Genomic DNA, 20,587 nt, shown 5'->3' on the forward strand with positions numbered 1-20,587 from the left:
CTTTCCCTCCTTTCATTCTCTGACTTGGGCCCTGTCCATTTGTGGTCTGGACTCTGCTTGCCACAGCACTTTCCCCATTGCTTTAAATAATACGCTGCTTCTCATGTTTTAATTTCTGACCTTGTGTTACATTTCATCTCCAAACTACAGAGATCACTTCCTCTAGGGCAAATGGATGTGTTGGAGGGTGGACTCTATGATATCTTACCCCACTGAGATCCATGTTCTCCCCAGGTTCCACCCCCAAATCTCCAGAAATTCCCCAGCCTGGAACTGGCAACCCTAAACCCCCACACACCCCCAACAGCAGCCAGAGGGGACCTGGCAACCCCAGTTACCAATTAGCCATTTTGATTTTGTAAATGACTCATGCCCTTGCATGTAGGTATACATCTTAATGAGAGATAAGAAGCTTGGCCAGTTGTGAAGCTGATCTACAAGTTTTGCAGCAAGCACAAATCTTGGCACGGGTCTGCCGTGGGGAGGGGGGGAGAGGGGCAAAGCATCAGGCAGGGTGTGAGAAAGAAGTACTTTTCTCCCTTTCTCACAATACAAGAACTCGTGGGCACTCAATGAAATTGCTGAGCAGTCAGGTTAGAACAGATAAAAGGAAGTACTCCTTCACCCAAAGAGTGATTCACACATGGAATTCACTGCCACAGGAGGTGGCGGCGGCTACAAGCATGGACAGCTTCAAGAGGCAATTGTGTTTATCCAATATCTATGGAGCAGAAGTCCATCAGTGGCTGTTAACCACAAGATATAGATAAGAACTCTCAGGCTGGGGCAAGTGATGCACTGTATTCTTGATGCTGGGGGGGCAACAGTGGGAGGGCTTCTAGTGTCCTGGCCCCACTGGTGGACCTCCTAATGGGACCTAGTATTTTTGGCTACTGTGTGAGAGTGTTAGACTAGATGGGCCATCGGCCTGATCCAACATTGGCTTCTCTCTCTCTCTCTCTCTCTCTCTCTCTCTCTCTCTCTCTTTCCTTCTCTCTTTTTATCCCCTCTTTTCTTCTCTTTCTTCCCCTCTTTCCTTCCTTCTTTTCTTCTCTCTACTCTCTCTCTTTCTTTCCCTCTTTCCTCCTTCTGTGGCCCAACTCTAGTGAGAAGGGGTTTAAAGTTTAAACCCCTTCTCTCTTCGCTTCCCCCCCACAGGCCCGCTGGGGAAGGGAAGGGGAGGCTTTTGAAGATGCCTCCCCCCCTTTGCTTCCCCTTCTGAAATCACTTCCTGTGATGTCAGGGGACATGACATATGCTAATGAGCTATTATGCTAATAGCCAGTAGCTCATTGGCATACCTTATGCTAATGAGCTCCTGCAGCTCTTTTTCTACGAAAAGACCCCTGGTGATGCACAGCTCCCTTTTAAAATACAAGACTAGACAAACACCAGCTATAACAAATATTGAATCAAGAAAAGATGCCTACAGTGTTAAATAGACCTAAACACTAGAAGAAACAGGCAGTGTCTGCCTTCATTCTGAACTAGGTAATTAGGGCTCAGAGAATCAGCAAGGTTCAGCTGAATGTCAGTATCCTGGAGCCTCTTTTTAAGCTGTGACATTAGTGTCTTAAGGCTTATTTGTGAAAAAGCACATTTTTTAAAAAAAAGCCTCTGACACCATATATTCAAGTACTGGTAGAACATATTTCCAGAAAAGATACATTCTGTGCAGTGGTAATGTAATTCTCTCACACAGTCAACAGTGTTTCAGTATTCAGATTTGTCAGCTCTTTTTCTCCTGAGTCCTCAAAACATATATTCATTTTTCATATTTATAAACCACTCAGAGGAAATAAAGTTAGCATACATCTGATCCATTCATGAGCAAAACTTTATTTTTTAAAAATGTAACATATAATTCTCTGGCAGGTTTATTTATCCATTTATTTATTTTACTTAAAACATTTATATGCTGCCTTTCAATGGTGGTATGTCACCTCTGGAATGCACTCTCCCCCATGAGGCTTGCCTGATACCTACCTTACTTTTCTTTAGGTGATGGGCTATAACATTGCTTTTAACATTGCACTAAATTAAATTATATTTAATGTGGATTAATTACAACTAAAGATCAGGGTACAGGTCTATCCTAAATTAACTAACAATAAGCATATGCATCTTCAACAATACATAAAATGTTTCCACTCAAATACACTGACTTTACTTCTTCATTGCTTACATTTACAACTATTTCTCAGTTTCCTGAGTTCTATTCTAGAAGGTTGGTTTGGTATTCCTTTTTCTCACCAGTACCTTTTCTTGCTTTCTGCCCACCTTTAGTTTTTATTTTCTTTTTAGATTGATATTTATGGAAAACAGCACAATTGTTCATGGAAAAGGAAACAGACAACCCACACATTTTTCCATCCAAGTGTCAACTTATTCCATAGGTTATGCAGAGGAATAGAAACTGACAGAAATTTGTAAGATACTTGTAGCTGGAACGCAAACTGATGATTATGTGATTCTAATATCTGTGACTGCCACGTCCAGAGACAAGATGATTATCACACAGTTGATCCTTTGAACAGAGACTAGGAAATCTGCTGAATGCCAAAATGATGCAATAAAGCCAGCACCAAAACAGCAGTGGGAAGCACTCTGGCACAAGGGCTACCAGTTATGATCTCAGCAGTCCTGTCAAAAGGGTTGCCCAGAAACTCTCAGTATTAGCCCACTTTTTTCTATATCACTGCAGCGAGAATGAATGCTTATGGACACAGTCCTCCAGGTACTTTTCACAGTTCTCTTTGAAATGGAAATAGCAAGAGCTCAGATACAGACTCACACATATTTTCCACTGCCAGTAATCTGTGACATTATTGTGTCAGTCTAAGACTGGGCAGAGCCTTGTTCGTCCCCATCAGCCAAGAAGCTAACTGGATAACCTTGGGCCAATTACTCTCTCTCAGCTGATCATACCTCAAAGGGGTGTTGTAAGAATAAAACAGGAAGACTAGATTAACCAGCATGAGCTCTTTGTAAGAATGCTGGAATAAAAATGTAACAGATGCATTCCAATAAGGCTTGCAAAGGCCTTTTTTGTAGATTTTATTTTTGAGGGATTGTGTTCTTTCTTACTCTAACAATGATTATCAATGTTAATTTTTAAAAAATGACTGTATGTTATTTCTCACTTCATATGTTCAAAATATTTCAAGGATATTTCAGACATTTCAATATGTAGCAAAATGTTAAAATGCTATCCTTACATCCACTCCATTCTCTTTTGTTCTGTTCCAAACAGGAAAAGGAAAGACACATGGCACACTGGGAACTATGTAGCTCCATTCCATGTTTCAAGCAGAAGATGAAACATCTGCTTTTAAACACACTCATATACACAAAATGAATTAGTGTCGTAAAGATATAAAATTACACTAAGAGACTGGCATATAGTATATTAGCAGTTTGTTCATTGTACAATGGTAGAAACTGTTCAATTGTAATGAAAAATTAATTTTACCATGACAACTAGGTTTCATATGCAGACATAATTATGTCTTATTTTTCAAGCACAAAGTACAAAAAGCTTACCAACATTAATAATTCAAAAATCTTTTTTCTGGAAACCAACAACTTCAATATACCTAACTAATTTTGGAAACGGACATTACTGTACTCTCAAAAAAATCAGCACAAGTGTATGAACACTTTTCCAACAGAGAGAGAGAGAGAGAGAGAGAGAGAGAGAGAGAATATTAAACAGCAAGTCTTAAGGCAGTTCTCCCCCCTCCCCCCAAAAAGCCCACATTAAATCAAGGGTATTATAAAACATCTGTATACATTTACAGATCAAAAGGGAAGAGCAATGCAGCTAAAGAGTTCCAGGGCGTCCTGCCTTTGCAAAGGAGTAACTTATTTTAATATGTTACTTATTACTTCACAAGCACAGATGGAGCTGTTTTCCATTCTAAGACTCCAGTGAAAAGTCTCTCACTTTTAACACATCATTTCTATGCCATGACACATTTAGTCAAAGGCCCTCTTGCCAAACATCTGTGCTCTACGTTACGTGAGTTACAACATAGTTGTAGAAATAAGCAAAAAAAGAAGCATTTAAAGGCAGGCATACCTCTTCTCCCATTGTGAAGCAAAGCTGCTCTTCTAGAGATTACACTAAGCAGCATTCAAGAGCTTCACTGGGAGTCCTCCTCCCACTTCCTCCTAAGTGCTGAGCTCACTAAGTCTGAGAGACCAAGCCTAAAACTGAGTCACAGTTAAGACCAATGAGTTACGAGGAAAGCAAAGCTTGCACTTGTTTATTTCACAGGAAACCTGGAATTTCTCGCAGTTTGGGATACATCACTATAGTGAGGTTTCCTCTCCTTCCTTACCAAGAAAAGCTGGGTTTCTTTTAGCTTAACACACAGGAGAGGTTAAAATGTCAACACTGGCAAAAGGGAGATATTTTTTCCGCAGAACCACCCAGTGAGAAAAATATTTTCAAACAAAATTAATCAAAAAGAAATCCAGAGGAAAATAATCTTTTTTCTTCCTTAAGATACGCATACCCCAAAGGATCAGATTTCTCTGCAGAATGACTCATTAAGAGGTGGGTATGTGGATGGCTATTTTTAATTAAATAAGCTGTTACTATGTAATTGAAATGGCTTCTGTATTGCTACTATAAAAAAGGAGACATCTAAGGAAGGACATGGTAGAGGTTTCGAAAATAGTGCATGGGGTAGAGAAAGTTGATAAAGAGAAATTTTTCTCCCTGTCCCAAAACACTAGAACTCGAGGTCATCCAGTGAAGCTGATGGACTGAAGATTCAGGACAGACAAAAGGATATACTTCTTTACACAGAGAGTGATTCAAATGTGGAATTCACTGCCAGAGGATGTAGTGATGGCCACATGAATAAACAGCTTTAAAAGGGGATTAGATAGATTCATGGAGGATAGGTCTATCAGTGGCTACTAGCCATGTTGAGAGAGAGGAACCTCCACGTTCAGAGGCACTAAGCCTCTGAATCTCAGAGCCAAGAGGCAACATCAGGGGAAGGTTTTGGAATCTGTGCCCTGTTGTTGGCCATCCAGAGGAACTAGTTGGACTCTGTGTGAGACAGGATGCTGATGGACCACTGGTCTGATCCAGCAGGGCTCTTCTTATGTTTTTATGCAATACCAATTTGATAAATGCTATTATTCTTTTGTTCATGTTGTAGGAAATGGAATATCAAAAAATTAATGAACAGAAATAATGACGGCCCCACACTGATTTCTTACACAGAAACACAATGGGCACCTTCAGCAGCAACACACTCAGCTCAAAACGATGCAGTGGAACAGGTTCAGACTTGACTCACACAGGGCAAGATGCCACCCACAATGAATCACCAAACCCAGTTTCCTAAATATGACTTTCAATTCGAGGCTCTGGTGAAGTACATCTTTCCGGTTTTCCAACAGCTAAATGGCTAAATAACTTTACAGCATATTTCCAGTGCTCATCATTTCTACCAGTACGTATAATGCCAGCCTTGGAACTGGCAGACCTGAGTTTATATGCACCCATAGTGATGAGGACAAGTTACATAAAATCTATGGACTATGGTTGTCTATTTGTAAGCTTGACTACCCAGGCAGGATTGGTGTGATGGCAAATGAGGCCGCTGAAGATCCACAATGTGTATGCATTATGGTAGCTATGTTTCAATGCCTGAAGTTAATCAAGGTTATGATTTAAGTAGCTCTTCAGAATTTATTTGGAATTCACTTGTATATTTGATAATCATTTTTCACCCAGAATTTTGGGATGAAAATCCTTTGCATAAATACAGAAGTTTATCAGTGGGTTTTGTTTCTTTGCCATGATCTTCACAAACCTCACAAACTACGCATACAAGGACGGCTCGGTTTTCAGCTGCTCCTATTGAGTTCAGACCACAATTAGGCTCACACCACAAGTAGATAATAGGCTGAAATTCTAAACTCATTTAAGTGGTAGTTAGGTCTCACTGAGCTTACTGGAGCTAATTTCAAAACAGAAGTATTAATGTTACACAGTCTTCATCTCAAATAATATTCCAAAATTCCCTACACTCTCTGAGACAAACTAGACATGTTAGTGTCTATAGTTCTGACCTGTAGGCGCCATGGCATCTAGTCTGGCCCCCTCTCACACACACATAAACTTTTGACACTACCATTCATCAAAAGGGATTCTATGGGGTAGGGCAATTCAAAATCCTTACTATTTTGATCCCTTCCTTACTATTATCCCTTCCTTACTATTATGATCCCTTCCAGTTCTAACAAGCACTTTTTTCACTACTACTGAACAAAAGCTAGATGGATAGAAAAATGATCATGTAACCAGGTTCTCATTCTAGTTACAAAATTTGCATTATAATAAAACAGTGAATACATTCCAATACAATTTAAAGATAATAATCATGCAGAATCATTATTTGTGTCAAATAACTTGGGAAATGTTAGCTCATCCAATAATATTTGAATCAGCAACTAGGGGCACTTCCACATAAGCACTGGGCCCACTTTCTAATTCATTTATTCTTGTGAATCCAGATAACTATGAATGTTACCATTGGAAAGGAATATTGTTATTCCCTGGTGCCATCCTGGTTTAAAAGTGCTCAGTTTTGCTGACTTTTACAGCTTACATCACAGTTGTAGGGCAACCCTTTCAAGAATGAACTACTGAAGCACAGTTGTCTCATCTGGTTTGGAGGTGGGGTTTGTGATGCAACTAGTAACCTATTCTGGCTGCATACAGATCCTCCAGCCCACCCAGGGCCAATTCTAGTATAGGGGGGGAAATGATTTTGTTGTCTTCAGGAAACACCCAAGATTATTTCATATTCTGGTCATTCTTCAAGATCAGGATCTAAAGGTGTGTGTTTACAATCTTATGTCTCAGAAACTGAACCACAAACTAGCAACCTTTGAAATTAATCCACAGTAATTTGTTTTTATAAGCATGCTTCTGAACAGCAGAGCAGCAAATACAACTATAAATTTTCTTCAGTTAAAATCCAAAAGCATGGGTTTGGGTATTTTGTTTTTATTTCTTTGCTTTATTTCATTTAGTCTCATTTGTTTAGGACTCTTTTCTTTAAGGCACTGAAGTATAAACTCAGCATAATGACATGAACAAACATTGCTCCTAACCTCTATGCAAATTTGCCACCCATCTTTGTGGATAATCACACCTGAAAATGAGACGTAGTAAAGATTCCTATAACTATGCAGACTTTGATTCTCTTTCTGCTCTTTCTCTTGAATTCAGCCTTCTGCTATGCAGGGGATCTAACCATGAGATTCATTTGTGGCAGCCCCTCTTTCATCCACAAGCCTACATTTTAACTCCAAATCAGTGCTGGATTGAGAAGGTATTTACTTCTTTTTCAAAAAATCATTATAAAATAATGATTGCTCAGTTGTACAAAATTGACTTTTTGAACTATTACAAATTGGCTTTTCAAGCAGCTTCTAGATTGAAGAACTGTTACATCAGGGGACTGTATCACTTCCTGTGTCTTCTATACATCTGGACTCCCATATTTCTTTCAGATACTTTCTTTACCCAATGAACAGTCTTCTCACAGAAACTATGTGATTGGGACTAGCTGCTCATTAGCTTCAGCAGCAGTAATTATTGCAATCTCAAAGGTGCATATTGGAAAATGGTGGAAATACAACTTACTTGCATTGCTTCAGCACAGTCTGCTTTAAACTAATGCTGTTGTTGAGGTACAAAATTGTTATGATTTCAACGCTCACAGGTCTTCAAGTGAAACCATCTCTTACCAGAATAATACCATTACTTTGCTGCAAATAGGCAGGGAATTAAGTAAAGTTAAAAAAAAACTGTATACCCCAACAATACTGCCATATCTCAAAAGAGTATGATTGTATAGGCATTGACTCAGGAAGTATTCCTGTGTTCACTTAAATCAGCTGTCAGCTGGGAATTAACTGTGTCAGACCAATATTTCCAAGAGAAGGAGGAGTTGAACCCATTCTACTTCAGATAAATCACAGTGACACATATTGTATAAAATCCCCCTCCTGTCCATTACAGTTGATAATTGTGCTGAAGAAGCTATAGTGTTCACTTGCAAGAGGTCTACCAATTTTTAAATTCTGTGGCCTAAAAAAATCAACAGCAAAATGCATTGGTTTGGAAAATTAGCTTTGCCCAAGGAGGATATAATGATTTCTTAGAAAAGGACATTCTTGGAGGAGTTGATTGCTTTCCAAGACTCATCATCTTCTAAGAAACCTTTATGAAACTTCACCAGGCATTTGTTTGCATGGTTAGACTGTTATGAATAGAAAACAGATCTCTTATTGAGAGAGTCTGTGCCGTTTTCAAGTTAAAAAAGGAAAAAAATAAAACTCAGTTTTAAGCTCTTACATATCATCTTGCTCCCAATTTCTTCTCTGCAGAAAAAGATTTTATGGTTTCTCCTGGAACTATATAAGGAGAAGTGACACACCTAATCTAACACAAATAGTGCTAACAGCAAATACCATAAACACAAAGCAGGACCTTGAGGCACTCAAATGCATATGATGTCTCGGGGGTATGCGAACAGAATAAGGATACGTCCTACAGCCTACCATCAAAGTCTCATCTTGGGATGTGTTTGGAACAGATAATTTGCTCAGATACTAATTAAATGCATGGGCTTCTGTGGTGATCTAAGTACTGGAGTGTAGTTACTGGGGAAGCCCAAAAGCCATTGGGAGGATTTTTTTCCAATGGCGTGAGCCACAGGATTTCAAGGAAAAAAAAAAGTTCATTGGCTTAATTCTGGTGGGAATCTTGGGCACTCTTCCCCTGACCTGGTCATGTGGGTATTCAGGGAGCTACCTAAAGATGTGGTAGGAACCCATTCAATGTTGTTCTGCTCACTGGCCCAGATACTGTATACTTGGGAATCTCTGTTCCTTTTCTCTAGATGTTATATCCATTTCCTCCTCTATTATTACATATATTTGAACCATCTTTGTTCTGAGATCTGTCATTTTTAATTTTTCTTCCTCAGCTTAGTATGCTTGCACACATGATTTCCTGCCTACTACAATATCTGTACTTTTTAATTGGGTATTATCATCTGATGTTACTTGTTCCAGTACATTAAGTTTGCTCAATATTATTACATGCAATAATTTTCATTAAACATGAGCAGCCAGACAATTATATTGCATGATGTGCCAAAATATGAATAGGCCAAAGCTAGGACATATTAGTTAGACTTCACTTTCAAGGAAAGGTGGATGAGTTGATTTGCTGTGGGTGCTGGAAAATCAACACTTCAATTATTAAATAAAATTCTGTAAAGTTCACCCACAGGCAGTACAACTACATTTAAGTCTGCACCATAATAGTATTCGCATAATCTTCAAGCAGATATTAAAGAACTGTTCTCTTAAAAAGCTAGAGGAAAGGCAGATGTTCATCATTGGTGTAAAGGATTTTTCTTCTAGGCACTTAGCATGATCAATTACATCAATTTACCAATATTCATTTTCTTGACCTTACCAGAGGATAAAACCCAACAGCCAAACTTAAAACAAACAAATGTCAAAACATATGTGAGGATCTTAAATTACTGACTGTACCTTTTCAACAGGCAGAAAGTCGTTGTCTACTTCAATTGATCTTGGCCGTAGTTTTATGGGTTTGTCCTTGAAGATGTCACCAAAACCAATCCCCTTGACCTTTTTGGGTTGGATTGTTGCTGCCCCATTAGCGCCTTCTGATTTTGTGCTGCTTGAGTCACCACCGTCACTTTCAGAGCCTGCAGCATCTCTTAAGCCTGCGAGACAGAAGAGAGAAAAAGAAATGTATGACTCTTGTCAAGAATCTACTTCTGACTAACAAATGTGCAATGCATATTATTTTAAAAATGAAAAATTAAAGTAAGTGGAAAGTCAGCTACTCTATCAGCTCCATCCAGAAGGTACTAGTAGTTAATTCAGATATATTGGGCCTTATGTTGGTATAACTCATGTCAAACTACTTAGGCAATATTATTGAAGGAAGAACAAGAACGCTAAATACTAGTCAATCAAATATGCAATCTAATAACCTGCGCAGTATTATCCTTGCCAACACATTTTAATTACATTCCTGTCTAGCTGAGGCAATCTTGTTACAAATGCGCACATCCACACCCCTATGCAGAAATAAAATAAATCAAAACAGACAGCCTGATTGGCTTCAGTAGCCTCAGTGAGAAAGGCTATTCTGCTTATATTATCTTAGAGGATAAACAGGTTTTACTTGAACAGTTTCAGTGAGATACTGTATTGCTACGGATGCATACCAAGTATTCCCCTGTGCAAGCAAGCTCAAGGTGTCAGATCTCACTCTTTTCCTTTAAAGGCACACAGAAACATAGATTGAGCAAGCAACAAATGAATGATACAGTTTGAAATCCTGAGAATTAAAGCATGAACAGCTAACAAAACATTGTTGATCTACCTAACTTCTTTGTGCCAGCCAAGCACAATACATAATTCAGGCGCACTCTCTCTCTTTAGGAGTATTTAGCATATGGTAAACCCTATCATTTAATAATAATACCTTATGTAGCTATCAACATGCATTCAAACATTATTTGTGTATGCTATCAACATGCATTCAAACATTATTTGTGTATGCCACAAAGATGCTATGAAATATTTAGCATTTACAAAATGAAAGCACACAAACTAGTTCATAGACAACTTTTCCATGTTTTCATATAAATGGGCCCTGTCTTAAACAAAGTCAGATCATTGGTCCATCTGACTCTGGGCACTTTAATTATGACTGACATTGGCTCACTAGGCTCTTAGGCAAAAAAAGAGATCTTCCCCAACACCTACGTCTTTAGATTTTTTTTTTATTGTAGATGACAATGACTGAAACTTATTCATGCAAAGCAGGTTGCTCTACCTCTGAAACATGGGACCCCTAATTTAACCTTAGCTTTAGCAATATATTTCACCATAAAAAAATCCCTACTGAGTTTATCTAAATCAAACATTTCAAATTACAGCAATTTTACAATTTGTACGTGAGCCACCAGACGCTTCAAAATCAATGCCCTAACAACACTCTCTAGAATTTTGCTGGCATCAGCACATAATTCTGCAACACATTGAGATTTCTCAGAGATAATGATGGTGAGATGTATTAACTTACCTCTTGAATTTTACCATGGTGTTTATTTTTTGTTTGACCCTTTTTAAAATACGGAGAAACAATTGTGCCCACATGTAAAGAATAAGAAAATAAACAAAACAAATGTCCACAGCACGGTCATGTTTTGAAAGTTGTCTATATTATGTTATAGTTATATGATAAAAGTGTTATCTCTGTCATGACACAGAAAAGAGTCCAGTAGCACCTTAAACACTAACAAAATTTGTGGTAGGGCATGAACTTTCATGAGTCACTGCTCATGAGACTCATACCCTACCACAAATTTTGTTAGTCCTTAAGGTGCTACTGGACTCTTTCCTACTGCTACAGACAGACAAACATGGCTACCCATCTTGATATATTTCCATGTTATGCCACAGTTATATCATCAATGTGTATTGTAATGAATCTTTCTCAAATTACATTAATATCAACTGTCATTTAAGACTGCTTTTTTCTTACTCTTTATGTCAGGTTTTTTTAAAAAAATATACACCAAATCCAGAGAAAGTGATATTATTTCTTACCCGGCATTATCTTCACAGCTATTGATCACTGCAAAGATAGTTGCATAACAATATATGAGCCAGCTAAGAGTTTCTGTCTAATCTGATATGTCAGCCAGGAAGAAAAGTATGCCAAATCAGACCACAACTAGGTCTTGTATTAGGGCAGAGGTGTTGAACTCATTTGTTACGAGGGCCGGATGTGACATAAATGTCACTTTGTCAGGTCGGGTCATGTGTGCCATAAAATGTAAAGCTAGGTACGAGAGATATAGCAAACCCAATTAATGATATTATTTTTACTCAAAATACAAACATGCTTAAAACATTAACACTCTTTTAGAATTTCCTTAATGTATCTCCTTGATGCCCACCCTCCCACCTCCACCACCTGTTAGCACTGCGACAGTATACAGGGACATAATGCACAGCCTCTGTCATCTGGCAATAAAGGTAATGAACAGATACTTGCAGGCCAGATGTATGCTTGACTGTATATTTGACACCACTGTATTAGGGGGCATTAGATGTATGTCTGACATCACCGTATTAGGGGAAGTTCCTTTTAAGAAAAAAAAAAAAGATGTGACTTTTTCCTACTTTCATATTTTACAGATAATCTGCAAAACATGAATATAATATAATCAGGATAGGAGGAAAATACCAAACAAATTCTTTATGTTTCATAAATCCATTAAGTTTTTCAGGTATCACAAGACTCCTTTTTGATGTAACATCCTCAATGGACAACTACCCCACTAGAACTTGCAGTACCTTTAAGAGGAGCGGTGGCACAGTGGGTATATCCCACTGTCTTAACATCCGAACTGTGTCAGTTCGAGCCCCGCACTGGTGTGAGCAGCCAGCCTGTTGTCCCCAGCTCATCGTCCACCCAGCGATTCGAAAGCCTTGGCGAGTAGATAAAATGGGAACCACTCCTTAGAGAGGGTGGGCACACCAACTCCCCTGTGGGAAGGTGTTAGCTGTCGATTGGGACGTCCTGCTCCAGGATCGGAAAGGCAGAAGAAACTACTCGGCTACAAAAATCCCTGCAGTGGGATGCTCCGGCCAGGCAGTGGCAGTGTGGCGATATGACATACGGGTCCTGAAGCCCCAACGGCATCAAGCCGGTTGACACAGCTGTTCGGGATATGACTGATCCAAGCCACAGACGTTTCCACCGTGCAGTTACAGCGTGTGCAATTAAAAATGAATTATATGTTGTCTTTCCTATCCCCTATGAACATTGTTAGTCCCCTGTCGAAAAGTGTAACTGTAAATCACTTTGAGCCCACTTGAGGGGAAAGCGATTAATAAATCGAAAGCATCATCATCAAGAGCCTGAAATGGTCAATATTTCCATTCCAATGTTATCTACTTTTACTTTTTTAAAAACATAGTATTGTTAGGAAGAAGAAGACCAATGCAAACTAGGAAGCCATCCACATATAAGACAGTCAGCCCATACAATCCACTATCAAATGAAGGGTATTTCTGAATACGGTCAGTTAACTGATGGAAGTCAGCCATGCCATATGCTACAACAAAAGACGCAAAGTTGGTGTGGAGAAACGCTTCAAATATGGTTGCTCATCATGAACAAAACTAATTAATAAAGTATTTTGCACAAAATTTAGACTACTCCATGCCAATTAAAGTTGATGGTAGAACTCTGGTGTAGGAAAGATGATTCTAATTGACTTTAAGTGCTCAAGACGAGTGTTAATCTGTTTAGGATTACACTGTAAATCTAATGCCACTGTCCAACTAATGATAAAAAACAAAGCAACTTGCATTTTGATTTAGCTTCAACTACCAAGTGCCAATGTCCAACACCAACTTTGCTTTAAGAAGGCTATATTTATTTTATAAATCAGAAGACATATTTACAAAACTACAATTTAAAGTTTTTACAGTCTTGTGATATATCTCATAGATGTATTTGTAATTCCAAAATATGTTCCTCTGAGAGACACAGTTTTAATCTCCAAAATTGTTTTGTCATTTCCTTTCTTAAGCATAAATGATTTTCTCTAACACAAATAAGCTTTGGCAACAAATCATGCAGAATAAAAGGGGAATAAGCCGTTTCCTGTAACATGGGACAACGTACATTAAGCGAGGCAACATGAATGTCGGGACTCTTTCTGGCATTATGGATGCAGGCAATTCTTCCTTTTTTCCAGAACAACAACAGGTTGTTTTTGTAAGTTTTTGGCTTCAGTTTTTGTCTGCTGCCTTAGTTGTTCGCTCATTTTAATTTCTTTAGGACTTCCAGTTTTATTGCTTATTTCATAAAAGGTGCAATAAAACAATGGAAATAAAGTAATTTTCATATGACATCCATAGTAAAGCTTTTATTACAAGTCTAAAAATAACATTTGAAGACCTGAAGCATAGTTTTTCTTTTCTTTTAAGTGATCTCTACAATTATGTGCTTAGCAGTTGTCTGCATTATAATTTTAATCACTTTAAATGACCACTGTGCACATATTTATTACATTGTCATAAATTTACTTCAACACTACATTACTGGAAGTGGAGGAGAGAGGTTAAGACAGCCATGTTTAAAATGTGTCACAGAAGGTGGGGAAAATATATGAGAGCAGTAATGTTTTGTTTACTGTGTGTGGGGGGGAAACTTTTACTCTTTAAAATCAGAACTGTGCATAGATCGAAGGCCAGTTGCCTTTGGACAGCTCTTAAGACAGTGGCTGGTAATAATATAGTAACGGACTGCAGCCAAGGCAAAATCACAGTACATTATACCCTTACCATTTCCTGGGATCTGTTCCTGGGATTACAAGGAATATCAAAGCACATGGACACTGGGAGGCAGGGAGGACCGGAAGGGGAAAAAGGGGGTGTCTGCTGCCTCCCAGTAACAACATAAAAAATATCCTTCAGAATTCAACAATGTAGTATTTATGATGGTGGCATGGTGGAAGTATAGCAGGGGTCTACCAACTTTTTCAGTCTGTAGGCACCTTTAGAATTCTGACACAGGGTGATGGGCGCTACCATGAAAAGGCTGCCATTGAAGGCAGAGCCAACCATAAAATGTCAGGGAATGAAGTTATGCAAAACTCTGATAGTAGGTTTTCAGCATTTCAGGCAGACGCTGTGTTTAATGGGATGCCTTTTAAAGTTAACATATTGTTTAAAATATTTTCTTGCATATACACAAAATTACAGATATTGAGATAGCTAAGAAACCCCCATCTAGCAGTATCTGTTTTCATTCTGAAGGCATTTAACACACGTATGGCGAAAGGAATAGTGGAAAAAATGTTTCTTTTCATATATATCCCTTTACATGAGCCCTTCTCCCATGAGTCCAGTAATTTTTAACCTACAGTATTTCAACCATAACAGTTGGTGCTGAAGAACTGATGAGAGCTCCTTGCTCATGTGTACACTAAGAGAGATTAAAACGGAAAAATCTGATGACTTCAATAGACATTCCAGTTGGATGCATTAAGCATTTAAGCTGTGAAGCCCTGTAGTATTTAGTCATAATCAAGTCCCACTGTGTTTTTAGAATACCACTTCACTGTTAGCACTGGTAGAGTACTTTACATAAAGCCACTGTCTGCATTGCATTATACTATAAACAACAAAAACTCAAAAAGCACTACCTGGTCCTGGCACTTTCTAAAAACACTTGGCAAGTATGAGAATAGGTGTTGGCAGGCATGGAGTACAGGCTGGACACAGTACAGTAATATCAATAAAGTGCTAACTAGTGTTTTATTACTATTCTTTACTACATTCTGTATCACTCTCTTTTCTTTCTGGTGCCCTTATGTGCTCAGTTTGTGGACTGGGAATAAATGAAATCATGAGTTACTAATCGTGAGGGTCTACTGTGTACATGTTGGGTGGGTCTAAAAATGATTAGCAAATCATGAAAACAACTCAGAGAAATCAGTTTTTCCTCCTGCTTTTGTAAAGGTATTTGGAGACTCATAGACTTACTACAGCACAGAGATGCGTTTAAGGATACTTCACATCTAACTTTTTTTCTAAGAGACCCAGTATACTGCAGTGGTTGAGGTGCTGGACTAGGATATGGTAGTTTGAATTTCCACTCTGCAATGAAAGCTTGTTGGGCGAACTTGGGCCAGTCACAAAAACACTCAGCCTATGCTTTGACACAGGGTTGTTCTGAGGATAAAATGGAGGAGCAAAGCAATTTAAACCACTTTCAGTCTCCATTGGGAACAACAGCAGGGTATAAATGAAATAAATAAATAAAATAATGAATGATCTATTGAATTAGAACATGTCCTTACCAGTGTTCCCTCTAAGCTGAGTTAATGTGAGCTAGCTCACAGTTTTTTAGCCTCTGGCTCACACATTTTTGTCTCAGGAAGAAGGGCTCCCGAGCAAACTAATTTATGTAGTAGCCAAATCACTTGCTCACAGCTTTAATGTCGGTAGCTCACAAAGTAGAATTTTTGCTCATAAGACTCCACAGCTTAGAGGGAACATTGGTCCTTACGTGTTTTTTTTAAAGGAACACATACATTAAGATGAGAATAGCACTAGGGATGGGCACAAACTAAACTATGAAGCAAATTTTGTCACAAATTTTGCCTTGTTTGTGGTTCATGATCCGAAGTTCATGACGGGTCTACCATTACGGACTTCCATGAACTTTTAAAGCAGTTCATGGAGGTTTGTGGACTCAGTCCCTTTAAACCCCTGTTTTCTGTTCCCTGCAAAAGCTGCACTAACAGCTGAGTGTTTAAATGGAGTGCACAAGATAGCCCAAAACAGCTGAGCAGTGAGGAGCAGGTGCTCCCCACCACTCAGCTATTTTTCAGGCTGTACAAGATAGCCCAGAACAGCTGAGTGGTGAGCAGCAGGCTGCTCCTTGTTGCTAAGCTGTTTTTAGGGCTTTCTGCAAACCCCATTTAAAGGTACTTTGAACAATTTTTGTTCGCGAACAAATCTCCCAGTTCAGTTTGGGGTTCTGTTTGTGGTTCGTCTACAAAAATGTATGCTAATTGCAGCTAAAGTATAAATTCTATTATGTTGTAATGCCCCATACCTTCTTGAATGTCCCTCAATATTGTATAGACATGTGTACACATATACATCAGGCTATAGGATTGGCTGCATCACACTCACTTTTAGCATACAGACAGACAAAATATTCACGCAGAATAGCCAAAGCCAAGTGCAATGGGTGGATGTTATTCAATAGCAGATGACATTGCACACAGTCAAGGAGCAGACTTAGCTTAGCATTCCCTATTTTTAAAAATTAACTCACTGTTATAGCGTCTGTAGTTGTCAATCTTGGTTGGTGCCACTTTATACACAATTGTACCTTCAAAGGCAGATTTTCCTGACAGGAGAACAAAAGAAAAGAAAAAAAAAGGGGGGGGGAGTACAAGAAATCGAATAATGGCAAAAGAAAGGATAGGAAAGGAAAGGATAGTTTTTTAAAGTCTTTGCTGTGGATTGAAAGGTTTATTAGCAGAAGAACAGGACTTTCAGTAGTTAAGTTTCACTAAATGCATTTTCAATAGGAAGATCTCATGATTTTGTTATGGATTATGTCATCCTATAAATAGTTATCATTTCCTATAATCTCTAGTGGTTTGTCAAAAGTAAAAACATTAACTCAAAGACACAGAACCACACTTTTATTTTAGAAGTTCCACTGTTTCTGCTTCTCTTTTATTCTGATAATATAATTTAACTTTTTAAAATTCTTAACTGGCATATTAAAAAGATGTTTCAAAGACTTTAGTTCCAAGGATAATTCAAGCAGGAGCACATAACATGCCTGCACTGCCTACAACACAGAAAAAAAGATACTCCTCTTCATTTGAACTGCTTGAATCATTCATGTGTCCTTTATCCACCCTCCTTGCTAGCTTTCCAAATGCCAGGGAAGGGTGTGTATATGTATATGATTAGAAATTATTCTGGTTCTATGGTTTCAATTGATGGATTCTTTATATTATCCATAAACCACCTGCAGTTACTCAATCTCATCACACTCTTGCACCCAACCATGAACTTTTGAAGACATTATGAACATATGTATGAGAATTTCCCTTGCTCAGAAGAAAGTCCTCCAAGATGAAAATACAGTGTAGTAGAGGGATAGGTCAATGCAAAAAAAAATAAAAAATCTGGATTATTTCCCAAATATCAAAATACTGTTAGGAACATTCCCACAAAGGATCCTTTCCATCAGGCAGGCAGGTATGTGGACAGCGTGGAAAACCTCTAATGTCAAAGGGAGAAAAAGCAAGGCCATGTATCTGTCTGCTACTAGGTTCAAAAGAACATGGAAGCTGTCCACTGAGTTTGGAGTGGGATAACCATATACATATGAGATATCATATACATGAAAAACAGCCCACCCTGTTCCTGCCACCTTTCCATAATATCTTCTACAAACTATCTATAAACTCATGTTATATATTTTTCTACCTGCCTGCCAGCTGATGTCATCAACTGGGAGCAGGAAATGTATCTTCACGATATTATGATATGTTTAAGTGTCAGTCAGTATTGTTGTGGGGGACTAGAAAGCTAGATGGGTGACTTCTTTTTTCAGAGTTAGTGCACATTTGTGCTACAATGTCTATTTCTGACTCAATTTAATCCATCCAAACTTGTGTGTTTTAGATTAAAGCAATACATTAAGAGTCCAGTGTTATTGCATCAGCATTTCAAAGTACTGTCAAAGACAGGTTGCTTACCTGTAACTGGTGATCTTCGAGTGGTCATCTGTGCATTCACACCCTTGGGATATACTGCGCCTGCGCTGACCTTCTCGGTACCGGTAGCTAGCAAAAGGGATTTTCGCGCCTCTCCCAGGTCACGCGCCGGCTCCACTGCGCATGACCAAGGAGGGGCACGCAGATCCCGCCAGTTCCTTCTGACCGCCGCCCAACAGCCTTCAAAGAAACAAGATGAAGGGCCGAGAGCAGAGGGGAAGGAGGGCGGGTGGTGTGAATGCACAGATGACCACTCGAAGATCACCAGTTACAGGTAAGCAACCTGTCTATCTTCTTCGTGGTCTCTGTGCATCACACCCTTGGGAGAATAGCAAGCAATAACTCTTACCTGGAGGAGGGGCCGAGGCCCTACATCTGCGCCGTCTGCAATATAGACCGACCCAACGCCACACGACGAGAAGACCGGACATCAAGGGCATAATGCTTCACGAAGGTGAGCGGAGTAGCCCAAGTCGCAGCGTTGCAGATGTCCTCCAACGGCATACCTCGCAGGAAAGCTGTGGAAGTTGCTACCGCCCTCGTAGAATGGGCGCGAAGCTGACCTGGAAGAGGTTTCTTAGCCAAAGCGTAGCATAGCTTGATCACCTCCACAATCCATCTCGACAGCCTCTGGGAAGAGATCTTCTTCCCTTGGGAGGGCATACTGTGAGCAACAAACAAAGCTGGAGACTGGCGAAAAGACTTAGTCCTGCCCAAATAGAACAACAACGCTCTCTTAACATCCAGAGAATGCAATTTCCGTTCCTCTTCATTAGCAGGAGACGGGAAAAATGATGGCAGAACTACATCTGAACGTAAATGAAATTCCGAAACAACTTTCGGTAAAAAGGAGATGTCCAAAGACAATGAAACCCCATGTGGGGAAAAACTTAAGTATGGTGGATCACACCTCAGAGCAGACAATTCGCTGACCCGACGAGCAGAGGTAATGGCCACCAAAAACGCAGTCTTGAGTGACAGCAATTTTAGAGAGCAAGTGGCCAATGGCTCGAAAGGTTTTCCCATCAAAAAACGCAAAACTAAAGCCAAATCCCAGGCCGGGGTTGGAGGACGACGGGGAGGGTACAGGCGAATAAGGCCTTTACAAAACTGTTTTGTCTGAGGATGCGAGAAAACTGAAAACCCATCAACAGATGGATGAAAAGCTGACACCGCAGCTAAATACACTTTAACCGACGAAAAACTGAGACCCAAGTCCATTCTGGACAAAATAAATGCAAAAATAGACCTCAAATCCACTGGCGGAGGAGGTAGATTTGAGGAATTCAAATACTGCAGGAATAGATTCCACTTCCTTGTGTAGGAAGTCCGAGTAGACAGTTTACGACAGTTCAACAAGACATCATTGATACGAGCGTCCATCACTGAAAGCGTATTTCCCACAGAGTCAGCTTGAGACTCAGAGGATCGTAGTGAAGGACCTGGCCCTCCTGAGCCTGGAGGAGATCCAACTCCTGCGGCAGGTGTACAAAGGATCCCTTGGCTAACCTCAACAGTGTCGGGAACCAAACTTGCCGAGGCCACCAGGGGGCTACTAGAAGACAATGGGGCTTGTCGTGTTGTATTTTCACCAACACCCTGTGAAGCAGCGGAATCGGAGGAAATAGGTACAGAAAGTTGTGAGCCCACGATATCAACAGGCCGTCCCCCAGTGACAGAGGGTCCAACCCCGCTCTGGAACAAAACATGGGACACTTCTTGTTGAATCGAGTTGCAAAAACATCGATGTGGGGATGTCCCAGACGTTGAAAAAGAGGGAGGAGATACTTTGAATTCAGCTCCCAATCGTGGTCCGATGCTCCTCCTCTGCTCAGGAAATCTGCTTGCTGGTTCAAAGTTCCTGGCAGATGGGCAGCTTGGAGAGTGATATTCCGATGAAGGCACTCTTCCCATATGTCCATAGCTAGCCTGCAAAGGGATCTGGACACTGTCCCGCCCTGGCGATTGATATAAGCCATTGCAGTTGTATTGTCCGTAAATATTAACACAGCTTTCCCTGCAACCTGTTTGTGCAAGGATCTGAGGGCAAATTTTACGGCCAGCAGTTCCAGATAGTTGATGTGATGACGTTTCCAAAGGGGCTGCCATGGAGCACCCACACAAGTGTCGTCCGTATGAGCACCCCAACCCCACAGGGAGGC

The 20,587-nt window shown here is 39.7% G+C and overlaps 1 protein-coding gene across 2 annotated transcripts in view; it reads right to left on the reverse strand.

Moving 5' to 3' along the window:
* Positions 1–20,587, reverse strand: part of SH3KBP1 (SH3-domain kinase binding protein 1) — a 104,857-nt gene that overhangs the window by 69,217 nt on the left and 15,053 nt on the right. Inside the window, exons 3-4 of one of the 2 annotated variants that reach the window (XM_015417617.1) lie at positions 16,961–17,035; positions 9,604–9,800 (exon numbers count right to left, since the gene is read on the reverse strand). In XM_015417617.1, the coding sequence (XP_015273103.1) occupies positions 9,604–9,800; positions 16,961–17,035 (272 nt within the window). Of the gene's footprint in view, positions 1–4,081; positions 4,141–9,603; positions 9,801–16,960; positions 17,036–20,587 lie in introns of those variants that run through there. The other variant, XM_015417616.1, reaches the window with a different exon arrangement.

This window comes from Gekko japonicus, unplaced genomic scaffold (assembly GCF_001447785.1).
Source record: "Gekko japonicus isolate JY-2015 unplaced genomic scaffold, Gekko_japonicus_V1.1 scaffold18, whole genome shotgun sequence".
NCBI lineage: Eukaryota > Metazoa > Chordata > Lepidosauria > Squamata > Gekkonidae > Gekko > Gekko japonicus.